Source organism: Carassius auratus, chromosome 21 (genome assembly GCF_003368295.1).
Source record: "Carassius auratus strain Wakin chromosome 21, ASM336829v1, whole genome shotgun sequence".
Lineage (NCBI taxonomy): Eukaryota > Metazoa > Chordata > Actinopteri > Cypriniformes > Cyprinidae > Carassius > Carassius auratus.
The window spans coordinates 25,661,370-25,686,940 of NC_039263.1; the positions used below are offsets into that span (position 1 = coordinate 25,661,370).

The following is a 25,571-nucleotide window of genomic DNA, read 5'->3' on the forward strand; positions in this document are numbered from 1 at the left end:
CATGGGATTTTAACACACATTTGAACAAAACACAAGAAATACAAGCAATGGGCATTTAGAAGTTATTAAATTTTTTGTTATATACTTTGTTATATATTTGTTAATATATATATAAGTTTATATCACACAATTGACCTGAATTGTTTTAAAAAATGCATGAAGTAATTTCTAGATCTACGAATATGTTGTACACGTCCAGTAAAGCCAGTCGGTTTGAGAAAATAATCGAGAGGTTTTGGTGTTTGATTCTTAGAGATGTGATGAGAATAAAAAGGAAGTTCTATATATTACACTGATGCGGTGGTGACTAAGATTTACTGTTAAGAATGAAGAGTTTCTCCCTCTTAAAAAGACACATGCATCCATGAACTGAATGACTGCTGCGTGTGTTATCTTAGTCAAGGTGGAGATGTTTGTTTGACTCGGTCATTTGATCCTGTTGATGAAGCGCTTTAGTTTTCATGGGAGCGTAACTGATAATCATTTCTCTTTCTGTGTTTTCAGTCAACTCAGAGTTTATTTGGCTCATGCTTTCATCAGTTTTCACCCGAGTCTTTACACAGTGTTGTCCACTAGATGGAGCGTTGTGAATGTAAAAGATCTTTCTTGGCAGATTCTGAGAAAGAATCAAGTCATTTCATAAGTACAATTCAGCAGGCAATGAATGATACAGAGCAAGTGGAAAACCAAAAACAAGAACATTACATTTGACATTTAACAGTTTACCAAAAGTACCAGTCTTTCAAATGAGGAAAAACAGAAGTATTTTAACAATATTAACAGTGCTTGAATTTGAAGAATAAGCCAGAAAAGAGAAGTGAAACTTGCAGAATAGATTAAAAAAATTAGAAAGTGTATGCTTTTTAAGTATATATGTTGTAATAAAAAATACTGTATTTTGTGTAATACAACTCATTTTCACCATCTAGTGAAATTTTAAATTACATTAACAAGCTTCAAAAAAAAAAAAAATTGTCACACACCTTTATGCCATTACAAACATTTCTTCTGTGAAACTAAATATATGTTGTAAACAATACTGAGGTCCAAATAATATTTCTCAAAATATATTTTTGTGATCTGCAGAAGAAAAGCAACTCAAAGTTTGTAACATGAAAGAACTTTATTTTTTGAGTGAAGTAACCCTTTAAATATACAGTGTGTTCATGTAAAACTATTTTTTTAACTAGATGGTGTTGTTAGACATTACTTAATTCTTCTTCTTCTTATTATTTTTGTTGTATAGTTTTGTTTTGAGTTGTGTTGATCTAATATGGCGTCTTGTTCACTAGATGGCGACACTACATTACACAGTCCAGGACCATCATTTATGAGAGCATTTTGAATGAAAAGCTTGTTCTTAATGCAGAAAAAAGCTTTTTCTAATAATGCAGTATAATACTGATCTCTATAAAGACTGTGTCATATACTGTAACTACTGTATTAAATTAACAATAAATTTACTAATATTTGTACAACATAAAAGCAAAATATGAGCATTAGCCTACTACCTTGGATATATTGCTGCAGGGGCGGATCTACCGGGGCAAATGCCACCCTGAAAGAAAGCCCCAGTTGGCAGCAACGAATTAAAGGTTATGGCCAATTTGAAAATTTACAAGCGCGAATCTTTCGTGATTCGTGATCCCGCTCCGAACTCCCGAACTATGGCGTCCCGTCCGGTCCAAAAATAAGGCTACTGATTTGTCGCGGGAATTCACCGTACAGTTGCCAGTAGCCACTGAGTTTACCACTGACAGGCCGGCGGGGCATCACTTTCCTCAGCGAACGACTCACTTTCCTCACCCAGCGAACGACTAACGCAGCTAACCGACTTACTTTCCTCAGCGAACTCACTTTCCTCAGTGAACGACTTTCCTCACGCAGCCGGAGACTCACTTTCCGCAGCCGGAGACCCACTTTCCGCAGCCGGAGACTCACTTTCCTCACGCAGCAGACAAATGACTCTCTCTTCATGTAGGGACCGAATATTATAATTAAAGTTGTAACGGCCACCTAATGTTATAATGTTCATGACATGAATGTTGTATGCCTTTAAGATGACACGTTATTGTGTGCGCGCTCCGCGCTGTTCCAGTGTACGCGAGCGCAGTGAGAGAACAGTTTTGCTCGCGAGAGGAGAGAGATGACCGCTCTACCGACTGCTCCTTTGATTTATAGTGTTTACTTTCTACTCTTATTTGTAGCGTGTTTTCAGAGTGTTTTCCCCCTGTTAATATTCGCTCTATGACATGTATGTGAAGAGTGCATTTAACTGAGAGGAATTATATAAAGACTCGTGAAACTACCATCGTTGGCGTTGTCTTTTTCTATTCATCCTGGGCAGACTTACATCTCTGACAGCGTTACAAAGTGACTTCTATATTACATCCCAAAGAATATTTAGATATAATATTTAAATATTCAAAAATGTGTACATTTCAATAAAATGAAATAATTGCCTATTGCAAATTTGTGAATGCATGGTTAACTTTTTTTTTCTGCAGTCACTAGGCTATACTGAGATATTTTTAGAAATCTATATTTTGTAAAAAAAAAAAAAAAAAAAAATTAAAAAATAAACCTGAACTATAATCTAAACATCTGTATTTTCATACAATTTCATAAATAAGTAGGCTAATAAATATATAATGTTTAAAAAAATATGATATAAACTATTATAATATATAGTGAGAGCTAAGCAATAAAAAATAAATAAAAAGGCACAGGCTAGATCGAGGTGTAAAGCAAACAGCTAAATCCCCAGTACTACGTTTTTATAAACTGCGGACCCCAGGAAACGTTACTTAAAAAAATAATTATTAAGCTTTTAATCTTTACTGTAATTTAAGTTATATTTATATGTATATTAATATTATATATTCAAATTTATTTATACAGTGGTCGAATTTTAAAATTGTTTTGGGGGGATAGTCTTTTTCTTTTTCTTCGTCCTGTAATTAATTTTACATAATGATTACAAATTACAAAATCATAATTTTTTTAAAAACGTTTTATTGAAAATTTTGCCTTATTAAATGAAACTGATTAATTTTGGTAAATATTTTGCTAAATGTGATTTTGTGCTGGTAGTAGGCTAGTGCTGGCACCTTAATAAATGATGATAACAATAAAACCGCCAGTAGGTGACAGCAAATCCATGGTTTAAGTATTTATTGAATCCTTCAAATCAAACTTTTCGTTCAAAACGGCTGATTCTATTCATCCCCCCCAAAATATAGATTTTTAAAAAATATCTCAGTATAGCCTAGTGACTGCAGGAAAAAAAGTTAACCATGCATTCACAAATTTGCAATAGGCAATTATTTCGTTTTATTGAAATGTACACATTTTTGAATATTTAAATATTATATCTAAATATTCTTTGGGATGCAATATAGAAGTCCCTTTAATTATATGAAGAATTATGATGAATTATCACGAAGAGAGAGTCATTTGTCTGCTGCGTGAGGAAAGTGGGTCTCCGGTTGCGCAAAGTGAGTCTCCGGCTGCTGAAAGTGAGTCGCCGGCTGCGTGAGGAAAGTGAGTCGTTCGCTGCGCGAGTCATTCGCTGAGGAAAGTGAGTTCGCTGAGGAAAGTGAGTTGGTTAGCTGCGTGAGTCGTTCGCTGCGTGAGGAAAGTGATCCGTTCGCTGAGGAAAATGAGTCGTTCGCTGCTTGAGGAAAGTGAGTCGGTTCGCTGCGTGAGGTGAGTGTGTATACTGATGCCCCGCCGGCATATCAGTGGTAAACTCAGTGGCTACTGGCCGAACTGATTCAAATGATTTGCGATCCCCAAACTGACTCAAATGATTCGCGAACTTGCTCCGAACTCTCGAACTGATTCAAATGATTTGCGAACCCGCTCCGAACTCCCAAACTGACTCAAATGATTCGCGATCCCGCTCCAAACTCCCAAACTGACTCAAATGATTCGCGATCCCCATAACTGGCTCAAATGATTCACGATCCTGCTACGAACTCCCGAACTGATTCAAATGATTCGCGATCCCCAAACTGACTCAAATGATTCGCGAACCCACTTTGAACTCCCGAACTGATTCAAATGGTTTGCGATCCCCAAACTGACTCAAATGATTCGCGAACCCGCTTTGAACTCCCGAACGGACTCAAATGATTCGCGATCCCACTCCGAACTCCCAAACTGACTCAAATGATTCGCGATCCTGCTACGAACTCCCGAACTGATTCAAATTATTCGCAATGCCCAAACTGAATCAAATGATTCGCGAATCCGCTTTGAACTCCCGAACTGACTCAAGTGATTCGCGAACCCGCTAATTTACAAAGTATTAATATACTGTAATATTTTGTTGTTGTTGCTATAAAAACAGATGCTCGTGTTACACTTAAAGGACAATCAAATCCTTGTTTAGGCTACTGACTAAACATTTCATTCAATTATTCACTTAATCTTTCATTTTTGGCCACCTTTTTGCTATAGATGACCAAGGCTTTATAATTTCTTCTACATAAAACGTTCATATCACAACCCTTACAAAAATAAACCATAGTTTTATCATAGTACAACTGCTTAATTTCCTTTTGCATGATTTCTGAATGCTTGAGACTATAAAATAAATTAGAGTAATAATAAAGTTATAGCCACAGGTAAATGTCGAGGGCTACAACTGTGATTTGTAAATAATACAATTTATTCATTTCGTTTTTTATTTGATTAAAGTTTCTATTTTCACCCCTATAGTAGGTTTTTTTCCATCATCATATTTGAGGAAGGGAGGCACAACAATACAATCCTGCTTATGGGCACAATTTTGGCCAGCAGCAGCCCTGAAGGTGTTGTTATACACGTCTCTGGGAATGTGTGCTCTACTACACACACACACACACAGAAGCACGCGTGGTGTTTTCAGCTTTTCACTATAATGACACATGATGTATGCTACACATGAGAGCGCTATAAGAGGATTTCACAATTTCATTTGATAAAACTATCGTCATTCATTCGTATCGTATACACAGACTGACAGAAACGGCAATGTCTTTACGACAACCTGTCAAAATAAAATTTAGATGTAACTTGAAGAAATTCAATATAGTACTATTACACAGTAGAGTATGCTATACTTCAAGTAGGCCTATTAGCTAATAATAATAGTTAATAAAAAACACAGAAACTCTGGTTACAACCCACCAAAATAAAAGTTTGGTCTAACTCAAAAAATAATGTAAGAAATTGCTTAGTAAAATATACTTAAAAAAGATATACTAAAACATTATTTTAAAGGAGTTTTCATAGAAGTTGTAATTTAAACTTGCCAAAACACAATATTTTTCAAAAACAATTTCTAAAAGTACATTTTTATTTGTGCCTATAATGTTTATTTATTTATTACTATTTTTAGCTAATAAAACCTATGCTTCAGGGACCATATTCATATAACAACTAAAGCTAAATGTAGCTCTTGACTGGTTGAGTTAGATGGTGATTAACACTAAACTGTAGAAAATCAGTTGAGTCTCCCCAGCTGGAAATGTCATTGGCTGTTAAAATCTTGTGTTTCTTATAATAAATTGACATAATGATAACACTGAATTGCATGAGATTAAGATTGTAAATGATAGCCTGTGTCCTTTTGTAGTGTGCACATATATTTATCATCAAACTGTGATAACTGTGACTAAATTCAGTATATATACGTCTGCCATATGTTGCCACCCCTCAAAAATTCCTGCCCCCTTCTCGCCACCCCATCCATATTTTTCTAGATCCGCCCCTGGATATAGGTAAAAAGACTGAGACTGAACGTCCTCCAGCTACAATTATCATTATCCATTTTCCTTGATTTGATTTATATTTTATGTCTATCATTTCTATCATATTATAAATGGTGTGTTAATCAAATACATGTTACAACTATTTTGTTTTTTTTCATAAGAGTTATAGTTTCGATTTAATATGTATATTATCATAGCTGGAGATGGATGTGTGTGATTGGTTGAATGAAAAGGTGCGCGCCACTGCGTGCATTTGTTGAGGGAGTTCTCGCGATATTATGCTTCATTCATGTTAAAGCATAGGTGAAGAAACATCGCTTGAACGCTCATTCATTTAATATCATCCTTTACAGGTATAAAATGTACACAAGGGACACCATCGTTGCTGTAATCGCTTTATAAGAAAGACTGTTCTCTATATTAATTGTTTTTCGAGATGCATATGATTGATATGTCCATAAACTCTGTTTAATGTTAACCATCAATTCCGAGCACATGATTAGCATAAATGTGCAGTGATTAGCTCGCACGCTGGTTATTCGGACATGAAGTAAAGCGTATGTACTGTTGTATGCGTTTCATGTTATGCTTTATTCATTATGTATGTTTGTGTTATTCCTTATTCCTTCTGTTATGAGTTTATTTCATGCTTATTCACTGATAGTGTATGTATGACGCATTGAGAAGACTATGTAGTCGAGTGGATTTATTTACAAACCTGGCCTTGTGTCATAATTTGTGATTTGTGGTTACAGTAATAGCATCTAATTCAACACTGTATTGATACTCTGCATGTGTGATTGTTTGTACTGTTGAAAAGTGTGAGACAAAAAAAAAATATATATATATATATATATATATATATATAGCTACCGATCAGCCAATCAGAAAATAGCATTGCTGTATCTGGGTAAGATTTTCAGAGGCTTGTGCGCTCGCTGAAGTAGGTAACGTAACGGTTTCAGAAGAGGACAGCGGCTGTCACCTTTTAAATGATTTACATCTCGCCGAACTAATTTCTACAGACTGATCAACGTGGGAGAAGAACATCCTATGAGCACAGTAAGTCACATATGCGTGCCCCCCTCAGTCATAAGTCATAAGTAACATTAATTTTGAAAAACAAATCTCAAGAATCATACATGAAAGTTTTTGTGTACAAAAACAGCAATAAAGCTGAAAAAAAGTATAATCAAAGGCTCTTCAGTTCAGTTCTTAAACATTTCCCTCTCCAGCAATAAAACATTAAATAAAATTAATAAGGCAAATAATATTTAAATCAGAGAAAGTCTGTCCTACTTTTCCTTGGGGGTCTTTTTGCCATGTTTCAGGCAAAAACAAAACTTGTTTCAGATGGACAAAATCTCATGGAAGCATTTAGTTGAAAGAACTGTGGGCACGTTGATGCTTGTTCAAATATTTACCATTCCTATACAAGAACTCATAACAAGCATGACTGTTTGTAGCAATGCTAAATGCATGATTCATAAAAGCTTCCTTATGTCTAATAAGCACTATTGCCAAATTTTGATGGAATCTATTGATCTCGGTTTTTTATTCAAATACTCCTCCTTTTAAAAACTTTTCAACAATTCAATTCAGTTGACATTGTTATTTTTAAAGCATGCTTCACTTCCCGTTCAGCTGCCCAGAAACCAGAATAACTTTAAACTGTTATGTTGTCGTTCCATGTTTTTGATGTCAGTGAGGTGTTCCACATGCAGATTGGTTAATATAATCATCAACCGTGGTGGAATACGTGTCCTTCAAGGTACTCACCGTGTTTTTACAAGCCGCCAGCTGTTTTTTCAAAGTGATGGATAAAAACATGTGTCACTACATTCTTTGAACAGCAGATCTTCTTGAGAATTTTAAACCCATTGATGGTTCTATTAGCTCTGTTTGAAAGTGACCTATTGCATTTAGAAATTTACAAACCTGATTCCAAAAAAGTTGGGACACTAAAAATTGTGAGTAAAAAAGGAATGGAATAATTTACAAATCTCATATTTCATTCACAATAGAATATAGATAACATATAAAATGTTAAAAGTCAGACATTTTGAAATGTCGTGCCAAATATTGGCTCATTTTGGATTTCATGAGATCTACACATTCCAAATAAGTTGGGACAGGTAGCAATAAGAGGCTGGAAAAGTTAAATGTACATAAAAGGAACATCTGGAGGACCAATTTGCAACTTATTAGGTCAATTGGCAACATGATTGGGTATAAAAAGAGCCTCTCAGAGTGGCAGTGTCTCTCAGAAGTCAAGATGGGCAGAGGATCACCAATTTCCCCAATACTGTGGCGAAAAATAGTGGAGCGATATCAGAAAGGAGTTTCTCAGAGAAAAATTGCAAAAAGTTTAAAGTTATCATCATCTACAGTCAGTGGCAGCTCCAGACAATTTTGATTGGGGGGGCAGTGGGGGGTTCTTGTCATTCAATGGGGGTCTCATGAAAACCAACAAAAATACAGTGGACACGGCTAATAACTGCATATTACTGCTACTAGAAAACAAAAACAACAGCATATCAACTACTTTGTTTTTAATTAATCAATTGCAGTTTGCAAACAATATTCTTAAACTTTAAAGGGGTTGGTTCACCCAAAAATGTAAATAATGTCATTAATAACTTACCCTCATGTCGTTCCAAACCCGTGAGACCTCCGTTCATCTTCGGAACACAGTTTAAGATATTTTAGATTTAGTCCGAGAGCTCTCAGTCCCTCCATTGAAGCTATGTGTACGGTATACTGTCCAGAAAGGTAAGAAGAACATCATCAAAGTAGTCCATGTGACATCAGAGGGTCAGTTAGAATATTTTGAAGCATCGAAAATACATTTTGGTCAATATTAACAGTTTCAATGGAGGGACTGAGAGCTCTCAGACTAAATCTAAAATATCTTAAACTGTGTTCCGAATATAAACGGAGGTTTTACGGGTTTGGAACAATATGAGGGTAAGTTATTAATGACATAATTTTGCTATTTGGGTGAACTAACCCTTTAATCTAAAGAACAATGTCATGCATAAAAATAAATATCATAACTTTGACAGATTAACAGAATTCACGTTTTCACTAGCAGTTTGTGGTTTCATGTTAGTGACAATTCTTTAATGCAGATGTTAGTTCATGTTAGTGACAAATGCAGATGCAGCCTGACATCACCGGGTCAGTTCATGTAATCAGTTCACAAGTTTAATTAAGATGTCACAAAATGTTCAGCCCAGTCATTGCATGCAAGCTACAAACAGCAACTTTTTTAAAGCTATATTAATACATAAATGATCTAATCAAACACTTGTTTGAACCAGTATCTCAGCCTTACACTTATCTTAATTCTCTGCTACCCAAACAAGTCTGAACCGTTGGCAAGTTGGCAGTCAAAACATTTTATTTCCAAAACTTTGATACTGAACTACATACTTTTTCACTCTTAGTTTATCTAATCAGATAAAGAATGTTTAAACCAGCGGACTGTAACAAAAAGTGTTTAAGAAAAACATTGCATACTGTCATGTTACAGACACAGACCGAAATGACTAGAAATAAGGTCAACTTAAACAGACTGGTTTATTAGATGTTTTAGCAGGAACACAATTGACAAACAGGTAAATGACACATGTTGAGATAGATGGTGATGAAACATTTATGATTCAATTTGAGTCTTTGTCTTCTAGATCTGGTTGAGCACACAAACAAGAGAAACAAGTTGAGACAGAGGACTCTTGGAAGACAGCTTGGAGGCTTTAAGATAACTGAGAGAAACTTTGAACGAGGTAACTGGAGTAGCAATTGTGGTCAACACAATGTAAGAGGTCTGTCGTATTAAACCAGGCAATGACTTTAGTGCTGGCGATGAAGGTTGATCAGCTTCAGGTGAGCGTTGTTATTGCCAATGGTCTTCTCAAAGTCATGAAATAAAACTCAAGAAATGGAGTTCCAGATGCAAAAGCTAAGACTTCATAGGTTCATGTTGGGTTAATTAACAGGTGCAGCTCAATGGAAAACTTGCAGTACTTCCCAATGGGTGGGCTTTTATACATCCAATCAGTATTTGCGAATAATTCAGCATACTGATTACTTTTATAGTCATACATAATATTTTAAGTAAGATAAGACCATATTGAATAAATAACATATTATGGGACCCTCTTAGACTTGACCAAGTCTCACCAGTAAGCCCTTTGCCTAGAGTGCCATAAATCCACCTATCCTCTACCCAGCCAGCAATGACATGTGGGGCCCAGATGAGGGCTTCATGGGCGGTAAATGTGGGCCCCATTTACATTTTTGGGAAGTTATATTTTCATTTTCTGCACGACTAACAAAAATGACTGATGGATTGTTTTGGCAAAAGATCTACATGTATGCAATGTCTGTTCTTTGGTGATTAGCGTGACTTGAAATGCATTGAGTTACAATTACTCAATCTCAACATGCTTGATTAGCCTACATGTAGAGTTACTACAAGTTACTTAAAATTGTACAGTAAGTAATTACATAACTCAATAGGCCTACGCTTTGCCCCTCTGCCATACAGGACCCAGGTGTTCCCAGTTCAAACCCAACTTAGCACATAAATATGCCATGCAGGACCCATATATGTGTTCCCAGTTCAAACCAATGCCCAATTGGACCATAAATGCACCATGCAGGACCCATATATGTGTTCCCAGTTCAAACCCATGCCCAATTGGACCATAAATGCACCATGTAGGACCCATATATGTGTTCCCAGTTCAAACCAATGCCCAATTGGACCATAAATGCACCATGCAGGACCCATATATGTGTTCCCAGTTCAAACCCATGCCCACTTCGCCCATATATATGCTATGCAGAACCCATATATGTGTTCTCAGTTCAAACCCATGCCCAATTGGCCCATGCCTGTCCCTTATGGGCCCATGTAATCAGCTCATATGGGCTTCCTATGTGGGACTCATACTACAAAATCTACACGGGACCCGCTGATTTCACCCAGCCAAAGCCCATGCCCACAAAGTAACCATGAAACCCGTACTTAACCCATCTGGGCCCCACATGTCATTGCTGGCTGGGTATCTGTCTATGAGCCAATAATGGTCCTCCATCACCTCTTAACAAATGGTTTCTTTATGATGCTGCACTCCAGAGGAAGTCGGATCCAGACATCTCTCCCCACAGTTGGCTAGAGAAGAGTAAAAGAATCTGCTCCCCTGTCTATACATTCTTGGGGGTCAATAAACAATGAGTCAAAAGAAATCAGCAATGATTATTAAAGCATGTGCATGAGATGGCAGCATTACCAATTGTTGTCATGGTTATGTAGAGGATACAAACGATTATTCAAATGATTAAAATTAGTAAAAAAATAAAAAAAGTTAATGTAATGCAATAGATGATACACTGGTTCATCCCTCACAACTGCTTAAGACCTTCAATGTCCCCTTTCTTTTAAAAAATAAGCACATTTTACATAACAATTTAAAAAAAAAATGATTCAAAGATAAATTACTTGAAAAATAAATGACTTAAGGAGTAAATGACTTCAGGAAGGGGCATGTGCCAAAATAAAATACATAAAACCCTCTAACTTCCTGCCTACTCTATCCAAGTATTCTAATACTACTACATAATATGAAAAATAAAGTACAATGAAGAAACTAACTCCCTCTCTAACAAAAGTTACAAAAAAAGATACAAAATAAAGAAAGGAAAATAAAAGGCACCCCTTCCCTACCACTCCATTTTCTTTCAGGAAAGTTTTACACAAATTGTTTAGCTACTGCATTGGCCATCATTCATCTGAGGAAAGGCACAACACAATAGAACAAAACAAGCACCAAAATAACAACCTAATGTAATTATTCCCACTTTAGTAAGCCATTCATCCATAATCCAAATATTACATACATACAATATTAATAGCACATAACTTTTCTGACATTGTTTTGGATAAAAATTTCAGCCTAAGTTTTATTTTTCCAAACACTTCCCTCCTTGTGCAATGGTCAAAACCATGCACATTGGAAACTGAATTAACAAGAAATGTTGCTAAATCAAAAATCCAACAGTGTGCAATTGAGGGACTTTGCTTATGCCTTCTAATTTACTCTGCTCTTAGATTTATGTTCAGTTATCCTTCCTAAATATCAAGGTGGGAATACCACCACTTCTAAATTAATGACATAACTCTGATCCAAAGCTACTGAACATAGGCAATGTGACATTCACTGTGCGACAGGCCCAGAATGTTTACAGCTGGATAAAAGCGTATGCTAAAAATGAATAAATGTAAATGTCATGGGGTTGTATTAATCACTGCAGTCATAAAACATTTTTCCAAACTCGTATATACTGTATGAAATGATTGGAGATCTCTGCATAGTCTTGGATCCATGGCCAACATTATTAGCATCACGCAATCCTTGGTAATGACAGCATTTGCAATAGCTTGGGTTCAGAATTTTTGATTTATTTCTTGATTTCTAGCTTTAAAATGAACTATTAACCAAGAAGGAGTGACCAGCATACACTGTAAAACCGAACAGTGAAATTAATCAAATGAAATTAGTTAATTGTACTCAAATAATAACGAAAGTTCATTGGACTTAATTTAAATAAGTTCTGTTAACTCAAAAATTTGTTGTAGTCAGGTGAACTTAAAATGATTGTGTTTTCTAGTTCCCAGCATGCTTTGCATCAGAAAACAAGGAAAATAAATTTAGAAATTAAGTGTTATTTTGTGTGTTTTTACACAAGATTAACATAGAGGAACATAAGTTAATACATAAATGTTGTGTTATATTAGATTTTACAAAGGTTTATGTTATGTTGGATTTGTAGTGTTACCGTTGTGGTGAAGAGTAGAGCCTGTGGTTAGACTGAGGATGGACAGCAAAAGCCTAATTTTGAGTGTATTTCCCACATTATAGGAGTTGAAAAATAGATAAAATTATGATTGAATGACTCCCTAATTATAAGTTCAGAAATATAATTGTTTAAGATAACTCTGAGATAATTTAAGGCAACTGGAATTAAATTTTTTAAGTTTATGTAAACTTAAAACATTTAAAAACATCACTTAAATGTTTTTGTGTAATCTGTTACAAAATATTTTTTGAGTTCTGTGAACTTATCAGGGTTTACAGTGTAGCTTTATCATCCACATTTTGGTGATTTCCAGAAATATCAGAAACTCTGCAAAGGATCAAATTACAGGTCACTGTATAATAGTCATAGTCATCTGGCGTGTCTCTCTATATATTTCATCTCTCTATATATATCTAGATTCATATCTATATAATATACACAGTCTCTTGTCTTAACAGATGTTGTTTTCTTGGTTACTACGCTCCTGCTATAATTTCCATTCTAACTAGAATAATAAATGTCACTAAACCTTATACGAGTATCGTGTTGAAACCACATTCTAATTATCATCTGTTCTTTTGTTTCTTTTAGTAATTAAACTGTCTTTGAATCCATTATTTAAAAAACATCACCATCCACTGGATGCCTGTCATAATGGCAGCACACACAATTTGAAGATATTTATATTATTTTATTGGGAAATGAGAGGACTCTGTAAATGGCTTATGAATTTCCTGCTTGTTTCATCATTGATCGTAAGCCTTTGACCAGCTTCCTTTGTATACAACGTTTTTCAATTAAACTACCCTTCTCAACTTCTCTTGCGTCACCCTGTGGCTCTATTATTTTGTTCTTTGAATCAGTAGTACTACATGTCCTTCTATGTCATTTGGCCTTTTATTTTCTCCTGAAAACTTTCCGTCTCCCTCTAACTTCCTTCAATACAACCAACGTGACGAGTTGATATTACTACGCCGAGGTCGAAGTGCTGCAAAGTGCTCTTCCGCCATACATTATAGTAATCTTTTTTTATCCGCTTATAAAATCGCCACGTTTTATTTTGTGTCATTATAGTTACTCGTATAACTACTCATGTAACTGTCTTTAAATAGGGAAAACATGGATTTTAGGCCCCTCTTAGGCACTACGCACTTATTCATACCCTTCTTTCTTATCATAATTGGTAGTTCCGGATTATTTTTATTGGCTATCCTTGTCTGGTTTTCCACAATTTATTACTTGCCCATCTGGTATTTCTTAATGATGAAACTTGGCCATATCAACTTTCTGCCTAGTATTGGTTGGCGGTGATCCCAGGAGACATTCATTGAATCTGTCAACTTCTGGAAATCATCCAAAGTTCATAGGAATGCTTCAGTTAACAGATGCAGTTCAATGGAAAAAGCAGTGCTGCCCAATGGGAGGGCCTTTATACATCCAATCAGTATTTAGGGACAATTCAGCATATTGATCAGTATATTAATTACTTTCATAGTCATGCATAATATTTTAAGTAAGGTAATACAAAATAGATGATGGGAAATGTAGTCTGGTGAGTGTGAGGGTCTGATGAGTTACACAACTCTTGGACTGAAACTAAAACCTAACCTACCTTCAATATGTGAATTTTTATCATTACTGACTTGTGAATTGATCATGTTAGTTGATTGATCTGTCTTCTGTGATGATATTTGAATGAAGCAGCAACCACAACCTGTCACACAAACATTAAAGAGCATTAAAACAACACTGTTTGAACTCCATGATAACCTCACACACTCCTATAGTGTGTTCATGGATATTTATTCATTTTAAGCAGAGGTATAGGTACAATGCATTTCTTCTAAAAGAGAAACGTTATTTTACAGTTAAAAACTATTTTATTTTCAATGTTTGTGTTCAAGACATGTGTTCTACATATATTTTCATTTAAGTATATTTTTCACATTTTACCACTGGGCAATTACAGTGCTTAATTTCAGTAATTGCCTAATTTTACAATTGCCTAATTTTTTAGGCAAAGCTATTTCTGCTTATAATTTTACCTTTTTATTTTGAGATATGTAATTTATTTTAATGTAATTAATTTGATTATTTTAATTCACATTTTGCTATAAATGAATGTTTTTTATCTCTCTGCAAATATTAGGTTTTGTACTATTTTTGTACAACTCTGTGTTGTGTGCTGTACATGCTATATATTTAACATTTTGCAATTTGTTTTCTCCTTTACTTTTCTTCATTTTTAAGAGAAATAATTGATAATAAAGTGTTTTATATGGAAATACATGCATTATTTATGCATATACATATACATGCAATACATTATTTGCTTGAACTTGCTAGTGTATCTTATGAAAGTATAATTATTTTATGACCCTCTGCCACAATATCCATCAATCAAAATGTGAATCAGTAACATAATTCTTACACTTAGGAGCTTTTGTCTTCCCTTCCGTCGCTCTTCTATCCAGTTCCCTCGCTCTTTCATCCAGTTCCTTTGCTCTTCTTTGCAGCTCAATTTCTCTCTGTCTGGACTGTATGATGAGAGATTACATTAAACTTTGTTTCTTATGGACTCTTTTACATTTGCATTCATTCATTGATTAAGAAAATCATGCTTCTATCCACTGGATGTGGATCTTTTTATCTCATCTCTCTAGCTTTTGAATCATACATTCAAATTACTTTTTACTTTTGTAAGCTGCATTAGCTGTAACCCAAATGTTTACGTATAAAAAGATAAATATGACTTACACTTCCTGCCCCCATTTTCTTCTGGACGTTTTTTGGCTCAATCTGTAAATGCACAACACTGAAGGGTAGCTGTAAAACGCATGTGAAGAAAGCATGTATGTGTGAACTTTCGAGAATCTTAATATAAGTCCTTCATGGTTTTGTGAAACCCTCTTTTCCATTGTTTTCACATAACTGGTAATATCATATTACTAGAAGAACAAGAAGAACAACAAAGGAAACCAGGGCTTTTGAAGATTATAAGTTGTGTTATAAATATATAAAAGATATGGTTGTACGGTTGGATAGTGAATAGCTATACCGTTTCCAATTCTACTTCTTCATTCTGATTTCTAACATTTTGATTGCATTAAGGTTTATAAAATGTCAAATGTATTTAGTCGGTGACATTTTGCAAAATGTATCTTTGAAGCTGAATACAGGGAACATAAATCAGCAGCCTATACCTAAACAAGGAACTTTTGTGTAACGTGGTTTTAATAAAAATACAAGCAACCTAATATACATTTGAAACATTTTATTTTATAAGACAAGTAAAGAATCAGTCATTAAGTTAACAAATAAACATTCAACCAATAACTCAAATAAACTGAACAAAGTTCTAATCAAATGTTAAAATTCCAAAATAATATTTCTCTTTAGTTCCTTTCCCTAATATTACTGACACAGACAGCAGCAGGATTATTAGGCTGCTGTTACCTTAAGGCTAAGACACATCTCTATCTCAAATGTTATTATTCATTTAAGACAAAGTATTTTGGCATAATTCTGTGTATGAGAGGCAGCTTTTTGTGTGCATGCGTCAGATGTGTGCACAGCCCTTACGAAAGGAAAATATATTTACCAATATATTTCTTAAAATATATTGTGATATATGGTAATATATTATTTTCCCTTTTTATTTTCTAATATTTTATATATTTGAATACATTTAATAATATATTGATGATACAAATATTATATAATATTTTGCAAAATATACAAATGATTGCTGCTTTTAATATATTGCAATATATTGCAAAAATATAAATATATATAAGAATATATGCCTAATATATTACATATTTTATATAATATATTCCACTATATTGCAATATATTTTTGTTTCATAAGGGAGGTCAGAAAAAAGGCCTTGACTGGCAGAATATTAAATTATCCAACCATAACATCAAGCACAACATATTCAACTTCACAAAGAAATGAATCATTCTGCTTACCTGCTTAACTGTGCTGTGAACAAAAAAAAGTTTTGTTTTTAAAAACTATCAATTAATCCAAGCTGAAACAATGTCAGCATCTGTATTCATCTTCTGAAGTGAAATAAATCCATTTATCTGACGCACATCAGGATCCAAAGCAGGGGTGTGTCTAAGAGTGTATAGGGGTGGCAAGGGCAAAACAACAACAACAAATAAAATTACCTTAAATAACCTTTTACATTACATATTTAAGGGTACGCAGGAAGCAAACATTTCTTGCCAATTCCTTTATTTGTGTAATTTGATATACAGCTTAATTTTACTAGTATTTCTATTACTTTTATTAAATAAATAAAAATCAAAATGAGCACTTTTACAGCTGCATTTTTAGGATTAACAGCAATAATAAGTTGAACAGCTTTCCTGTAGCTCAGTCATAAGGAAAAGAAGCTCGTAAGCTAACACGTTTATTGAAAAGAAGCATAACTGTAACACAACAACAAACACGCAGGCAATATATTTAGATAATATAATAATATGTAACTATTCCTTAGGACACAATGATGGCTATTGTGTGCTGAGAGATCAGAGGTTGTTTTTTTTTTTTTATTGTGCCGGAAAAAGTCTTGTCTGTGCACCGTCTCTTTACGTTAAAGCTGTGGGTTTTAGTTACTTTGCAAACAGAAATATTTTTTTTTTAATTATCTATAAAAATATAAAGACATTTATATAAAATATATAAAAAATTACTTTTCAGTTTCTAAGCTGTTTGTTTTACAGATAAATCACAGGACAGCATTGGCAAAGGTTTCTGTCCAAATTTGGGCATATCAATGCAGCACCATAGCACAGCTATTGGTAATATTTTCTTATTTCTTAGGCTCCACTTTTGACTGTCTTGATGTAGGCTACCTTCCTTTTGTAATGTGCACATGACAGATGTACCTAGACAAAACAAAAACTAGATATTGGACACACACCAGAACAAACACACAAACACATTTATACTTACCGTTCAGGGGGAATGGGAGTTTTGGGGACCCCAGAGATCTGTTGTATTAACAGTAACTGGTAATGCAATATACATTATAAAAGTATCTACCCAAGAGTTACAAATAAAACAAAATTACATCTCATTTCTGCATTTCCAGCAAAATTACAAAATAGACAATTCTATGTTTTACAATATTGTCCTGGTCACACGGAGCAGATATTTATTCTGATGACTTTTGTGAAACTGATCACGCTGTAGCTTTATGAGTAGTCTAACAAAATGATTCCCTGTCCAAATTGTGATACAATGACAAATCAACATTTAAATTTCAACTTTTACAAAATGTAGTTTTTAATAATGTCTGAAAATATATCAGTGAATAACCTGATACAAGTAAACATGCTTTATGTCTAAAAGGTGCCATAGAATGGAAAACTGTATTTACCTTGGTACAGTTGAATAATTACTGAGTTCTGTACATGGAAATGACATACAGTGAGCCTCAAACACCATTGTTTCTACGTTCTTATGTAAATATCGTGCAAGCAAAAGACCACTGAAAGAAAGAGGCCAACAGAACAACACTGTGACGTTACAGTCCAAAAGACAAGTCCAAAAACGCTTATAACAGACGGATTTGGCAACACAGAGGCTACGTCAGGGCCCTCACTCACAACTGTCTCTCAAGCTTCATTCACATGGCCAGCGTCTCGTAGAGATCATGCTCATGCCACGGACTCTAAACATTCTTGCAAAATCTCTCAAAATTGGTATCTTCTGATACAGGCTCAAACATATAAACATACACTCTGGACACTGTTTGCTGTGTGAGCCACTGAAATGAGCCGCTCGGTCAAACAGCCAATCAGAGCACAGCTCAACATTATTATTCATGACCCTTCCAAATAAGGTAAAAACAGACCATTTCATTCTAGTGACAAATCCCTGGGCTGTAATTGGACATGTAAAACTGTTTCTGGAGAATTGTTGCTCTTACCTAAGCCACATTCTATTTAGACATCAGAGAGCAATTTAAAATGTTGTATCAATGCATTCTATGGCATCTTTAAGTTTTCACTCTGCAGCAAACGTTTATATGTAGGCCTATTTACAGTATATATATATATATATATATATATATATATATATATATATATATATATATATATATATATATATATATATATATATATATATACAGCCATCTAGAGGTTACACCATGATATTGCAGATGATAAATGGTACATGATTTTGAGGTTAACGTTCAGTAAAATCCCCTTAAAATAATACAAATATTGAAGAAAAAATATTATTAAGCTAAAATCACAAAAGCCCAAATATTCATTCTCATATACTTCTGTCTTCATTAATTTGCATGTACATCTATAAGTGTTTATAGGCTGTTTGATCCCAAAATCCCCTAACGTGTCTAAATAACATTTATACAACTATACATGATTTACCATCTGTAAAACTTTTAGAATATGGTAAACGTTTACCTTCTCTCCGAGTCTTTCTGATAGAATTAAGATTATTCAGTAAACTCAGCTCCTTTTCTATCATCATCAGTTTTTTATTTTCCAGCTTTTGCACTTTCTTTGGCTTTTCTTAATAAACATTTTGTTTGACAAAAGACTGTTTATAGAGTTCTGGGTATTTTATGTATCAGACAAGATTTGCTGTTAACAGGTTTTGAGTATTAAACTACTTTGGCCTGGCACTGCACTGTGGCCCTCGTTGTGCCGAATTTCACCCGCCGACCATGTGCACCCACATGACTTAATGCATGGAAGAAGAAGAAGAAGAAGCAGAGAGATAGCATGCACTTTCAGAGCACATTTCAATGTTGTTGTTTTTTTTACTTACCCAACGAATTCCCATATGATATAACAAGTTGTCATGTTTCGTAATGTCTATTTTGTACTTTTACTTTCTTAATCTTATTATAGGTGCTGTGTCTTAACTTTCTGTATTTTATTTCACGTCATTGTTAATGCAGTTGTGTTTACAGCTGGTTTATTAAAAGAAAAAATGCATTACTGCGGTTTACAATCTGCAATAAAAATAGCAAGATAAGTTTACAATAGATTGAAACAAAAAAAATTATTAGTGTTAATAAATCTATGCCATTATTTATTTACACATAGCATGTTTATAGTACATTATCCTACAAAACTTTACAGGCTTTATAAAAAAGATCACATTATTGCTGAGTTTAGCTCAAAGTTTAAAACCTTCAAGGGAGTACTTTAGACAAGGTTTCATATTTCACAATGATGTAAACAAATGGACAGGCATGTGATCAAATGATACGATAAATCAAGGAATTAAAATTTTCATTTTCTGAATATCCTATATACCAGATTTTTCATGAAAAAAGATAGCCTACTCATTGTAACCCTGATCAACAAACCTGTTACTAATACACATAAAACATTCTGAGAAAACATCAAAAACCATATCAAAACCAATTACAGACATTAGTTTTCTTACTAATACATTTACTAAAGCAGAAATATGCGATATATATATTATATATATATATATATATATATATATATATATATATATATATATACACACACACACACATATATATATACATATATGTCTTACAGTTCATGAAACACATGCACTGCTATCATGTGGGAGTACATGAAGCTTTTCCCATTACATGTTAACTCAGTTCTGAGGGAGATTGGCACTTTTCACTCAAGAAAACTGAATGGAAAGAGAAAAAGAGAGAGAGAAAAAAAATCACATACTTTTGTATAACTACAGTTTTATCAGCATAGAGTACAGGTCACTCAATTTAACTCTTTCTCCGCAAGCATTTTCTTTTTACTTGTCCCCCTCCCTCCAACACCCCCATAAAATGAGTAACAGGCCTAAAAACCTTTTATGTAATAAACATTTTCTACGTTTCCATAAAATAATTCTTACCATTAAGTGAATCTACAGTAATTCCTTGCTGTTTTGGTCTCACAAGTTCCAGTCCTTCACACTCAAAGTATCCAGAGTTTTCTTGAGGTTTGAGTGTGTCTTCAGACACTACGATTGAAAAGAACATCATATTCAAAACTAAAAAACTATTTGGAATCCAACTTTTAAGCCACAAAATGTCTGAATGCCATTATACAAAAAATGAAAGCAAATGTTATTCATTGTAAAGTAAGATGCACAAACACACTTAACAAGCAAAACCTCAACCGGTAACTTGCTTGTATGTGAAATACTTACTGTCGGGTCGATGTTGAAGGCTGTTCTGTCTCACAGGTTTCAGTCCTTCAACTTGAAGTAATCTGCTGGTTTGTGAATCTGTTATTCTACTTTCCATCTCACATTCTCTTTCACTCTGAGGTTTGACTTTGTTTTCGCACACTGAAAAAACACATGACATGTTGAGTTCAAATACAGGACTTTGAAGGATAAGCATTCTCAACAGCAGCCTGCGCTTGTGTGTGTTTTTTTTTTTTAATAGAGCAACCAAATATCTTGTTATTTCTATGATCTGGTCATTTATAATTTTTAATTATGTATTTGTCATTTGATTTGCATAATTAGTAATTTAATCATTTTATTATTATTGTTAATTTATGTAATTCTATATTTCATTGCTCTTGTTTTATCATATGACTGTAGTTTCAAAGTGTGTGTGTCTAAGTAAATAAAAATGCTGACATCCATAACAAAGGAAGGTTTTACCAAAGAAGTTGACACAATGTAAGTCCAGAGGACCAGTTTTCTACAAATCCATGAAATAATACTTACTAAAATCTGGATCTAATTTCTTGCTGTCTTGTCTCATAAGTTTCAGTCCTTCAGACTCAAGTGATCCAGTGTCTTCTTCAGATTTGGGTTTGTCTTCAGATACTATGACTGAACAGAACATGTTATTCATAATTTAAAAAAACAAAATAAAAGTGAAAGGCCACGTATTGCAAAGACAGGTGTCCACTTTACGAGCAAAACATTTGACAGAAAGAGGTTTGCAGGGTTTAAAATACTACTTTAGCAGATGTAGTGCTGAAAATGAATTGTATTATATCAGAATTGTGTGTTTGTGGATGATGTTGATATGAATCTTGAATGTGACAGTGTTTCACTTCTAAGTGGTCATTCCTTTGGTGAAACTCTTACCACAAGAGGGAGTAACATCTGTAGAGATGTGTTCAACATGTTGTGATCCAGAGGCCTGCAGCAGTTTTCTCTCTCTCTCATCCAGCTCCACTTCTCTTCTATCTGAAGTATTTTGTCTGTCATGCTCTTCTTGCGCAGGAGCCTGTAGGCCTTCTTCTTTTTGCTCTTGTAATCTGTTAGGCTCTAACTGTATTTTTGTGGGCAGGATCATCTCTCTCTCTCTCTCTCTCACGTTGAAAGCAGTCAGTTCTACATCTAACTTCCTCTTATAATACCTGAGGGCATACAGCTCCTCCTTCAGTTCATTTTTTGTCTTTCTGAGAGCATCCATCTGTTGACTTAAATATTTCTCTCTGCTTTGGGAATAATCTAATTCCTTTTTTAACTGATTCGCTCCGGCTTTCTGAGCATCCAGTTCTTTATGCAGATCTTGTAGTTCTCTCATGTTTTCAGAATTCTGTTTTTCCATTTCTGTAACTTGTGTTCTCAGACGTTCCTCAGTTGTTTTCATTTCTGCCAGATTTCCTCTCAGTATACTCTCCCGCTCCTCATATTTAGCATCAAATTCTATCTTAAAGTAAGCTTCAGCTTTGACTAGCAAGTCAAAATCCTTTGTAAAAAACCTCCCCTTTCTCTGTTTTATCATTGTCTTAGTAGCGTCATGGAATAGCTTTAGAACATTTTCCTCATTGTTCTTTAAAATGTGGAACCTTTTCCTGCACTTTCTCACACATCGGTTGCTGTCTATATCACTGTACCTGTATTCATGCATAAATAAGACCATACTGTAGTCTAATGCCTCCTGGCCAAACACTTCACTGAGAGCTCGTAAAATGTAATGCTCTTTACCAGAGTTACGCACATCTCCAAGCACTAAAAGAAAAGCATGAGGCCCAGGAAAGACCAGTGAGTAACAAAACTCCATGTCTCTCTTCATAGATCTGACTCTGTTTCTGAAGGCCAGGTAAGTTTTCAAGTGTTCTAGCTCATAAGCAGGAGTTTTTACTACAGAGACATGTTGTCCGCTAACACACGCCTCTCTAAACTCACATGTCCCATATTTAGTGCCATCCATTCTATCTGCTGATCTAAGAATAATATCACAAGCTTCATTAATCAGAACCTCATCACTTCCAAACACAATGAATCTAAACCTTGTAATGGAGTCTGTGGATAGTTTTGCTGCATTTGAAAATGTTCCATCTGTTACAAAGAGAGTAAGACCAGGTAATGTTGTGATGCATTTGTGTCAGTAATCAGTGCAATATGTGGTGCCTTGATAGACTGATATCCAATAAATAGATTTCAGAAACTCAAAAGTCAAAATAAAATACAATAAAAAATACACCTATGTGCAAAGTCACCAAGTCAAATTGAAAGTGTTACCTTTCTTCTGTCTCTGTGCCATGTTGAATGTAGAAAAGATGGTCAGAGAAGGCTATTAATAAATTAATATTAGTTCAATAAAAACAATAATACTGAATGAAAAAAAAACTGAATGACCAAAATGAACACTCCATTCGGCTGATGTTAAGACAAAAGTAAGGAAAATTAAACCATGCTCACACTGCAGACTGACCACAGGATGTGATGTGGTGTGAACAGACAGACGTCAAACCAAGAAAAGGGAAGCATCAAGAGAGTTTAACTTAACTGTATATCATTTTTCTGTTTTTATTTAATCATAATTCATGTGCTATGCCGTCTTCACAAAGAAATGTCACCATCTCAAGGTCTTTAACGGCACAGGATGATGTTGTGAAGGATTAATTTCCCATTTTTTTGCTTTGGTGTAATGGTGGAAACCATGTTAATCAAATGAAGTATGACTATTTCACATGCTTTTGCAACACTTCACTTCACTTTCGTAACATTGCACATCATCACTGCACATTGTTTCCTCACTCATCGCAATGTAAAACACTGTTGTGTCAAGAAAACTAATGATTTCATAGAAATAAAGAATCAAACCGAAAATTCTTGGCATATTAAAATAACCAGTGTTGGGCATGCTACTTTAAGGAACTGCTGGGTTTAATGAAAAGCTAATAATTTGAATGAAAAGCTATATAGCTATATATTTGTCATTTTAAAATAAAACACTTACCAAATGCCACCCTAAAAGAAAGCTTTGCCACCCCTGCTGCCACCCCAGTTGCAGCAACGAATTAAAGGTTATGGCCAATTTGAAAATTTACAAGCCTGAATCTTTCTTGATTCGTGATCCCGCTCCGAACTCGCGAACTGATTCAAATGATTTGCGATCCCCAAACTGACTCAAATGATTCGCTATCCCGCTACGATCTCCCGAACTGATTCAAATGATTCGCGATCACCAAACTGACTCAAATGATTCGCGAACCCGCTCCGAACTTCCGAACTGATTCAAATGGTTTGCGATCCCCAAACTGACTCAAATGATTCGCGACCCAGCTTTGAACTCCCGAACTGACTCAAATGATTCGCCAACCCGCTCCGAACGCCCAAACTGATTCAAATGGTTTGCGATCCCCAAACTGACTCAAATGATTCGCGACCCAGCTTTGAACTCCCGAACTGACTCAAATGATTCGCCAACCCGCTCCGAACGCCCGAACTGATTCAAATGGTTTGCGATCCCCAAACTGACTCGAAAGATTCGCGAACCCGCTTTGAACTCCTGAACTGACTCAAATGATTCGCGAACCCGCCTTGAACTCCCGAACTGACTCAAATGATTCGCGAACCCGCTCCGAACTCTCGAATTGATTCAAATGATTCGCGAAGCCGCTCCGAACTCTCGAACTGATTCAAATGATTCGCGATCCCCATAACTTACTCAAATGATTCGCAATCCCGCTACGAAATCCCGAACTGATTCAAATGATTCGCAATCCCCAAACTGACTCAAATGACTCGCGAATCCGCTTTGAACTCCCGAACTGACTCAAATGATACACGAAACCGCTCCGAACTCCCTAACTGATTCAAATTATTTGCGATCCCCAAACTCTAATAATTTACAAAGTATTAATATACTGTAATATTTTTGTTGCTGTTGTGGTTGTTGCTATAAAAACAGACTTAAGCCATCAATAGCCTTTAAAATAGCTTAAAATGCATTGTATAAAAAAAAATAATGAGGCAATAATGACTGGTTAATAATAACACTGTTAAAGTACATAATGTAGGCAAATACAAAATAAACAATTTATGTAGGCCTACATGTTATTACAAATGCCATGTAATTGCTGCTGTTACACTTACAGGATGATCAAATCCTTGTTTAGTCTACTTACCAAACATTTCATTCAAATATTCACTTAATCTTTCATTTCTGGACACCTTTTTGCTATAGATGACACAGGCTTTATAATTTCTTCAACAAAAAACATGCATATCACAACCCTTACAAAAATAAACCATGGTTTTATCATAGTACAACTGCTTAATTTCCTTTTGCATGATTTCTGAATGCTTGAGACTATAAAATAAATTTGAGTCATAATAAAGTTATAGCCATAGGTAAATGTCGAGAGCTACAACTGTGATTTGTAAATAATACAATTTATTCATTTAGTTTTTTATTTGATTAAAGTTTTTTTTCACCCATATAGTAGTTTTTTTTCCATCATCATATTTGAGGAAGGGGGGCACAACAATAAATCCTGCTTATGGGAACCCTGAAGGTGTTGTTATACACGTCTCTGGGAATGTGTGCTCTACTACACACACACACACACTGAAGCACGCGTGGTGTTTTCAGCTCTTCACTATATTGACACATGATGTATGCTACACATGTGCACGTCAGCATGCTATGAGAGGATTTCACCATTTCATTTGATAAAACTATCATCATTCATTCGTATCGTA

General features: G+C 34.8%; 1 protein-coding gene and 1 long non-coding RNA gene across 2 annotated transcripts; both read right to left on the minus strand.

Annotated features, from left to right (window-relative positions):
- Window positions 1-12,900: 12,900 nt before the first annotated feature.
- Window positions 12,901-16,701, minus strand: LOC113039235 (uncharacterized). The gene is made up of 4 exons (XR_003274910.1): window positions 16,601-16,701; window positions 15,384-15,452; window positions 15,058-15,163; window positions 12,901-14,340 (listed from the first exon to the last, which is right to left on the minus strand). It is a non-coding gene; the product is annotated as an uncharacterized LOC113039235 (long non-coding RNA).
- Window positions 16,702-20,211: 3,510 nt separating this feature from the next.
- Window positions 20,212-23,312, minus strand: LOC113039236 (golgin subfamily A member 6-like protein 2). The gene is made up of 6 exons (XM_026197113.1): window positions 23,103-23,312; window positions 21,717-22,919; window positions 21,348-21,455; window positions 20,817-20,957; window positions 20,520-20,627; window positions 20,212-20,297 (listed from the first exon to the last, which is right to left on the minus strand). The coding sequence occupies exons 1-6, from the start codon at window positions 23,122-23,124 to the stop codon at window positions 20,254-20,256; spliced, it is 1,626 nt and encodes a 541-aa protein (XP_026052898.1). The 5' UTR covers window positions 23,125-23,312; the 3' UTR covers window positions 20,212-20,253.
- Between the last annotated feature and the right edge of the window lie 2,259 nt (window positions 23,313-25,571).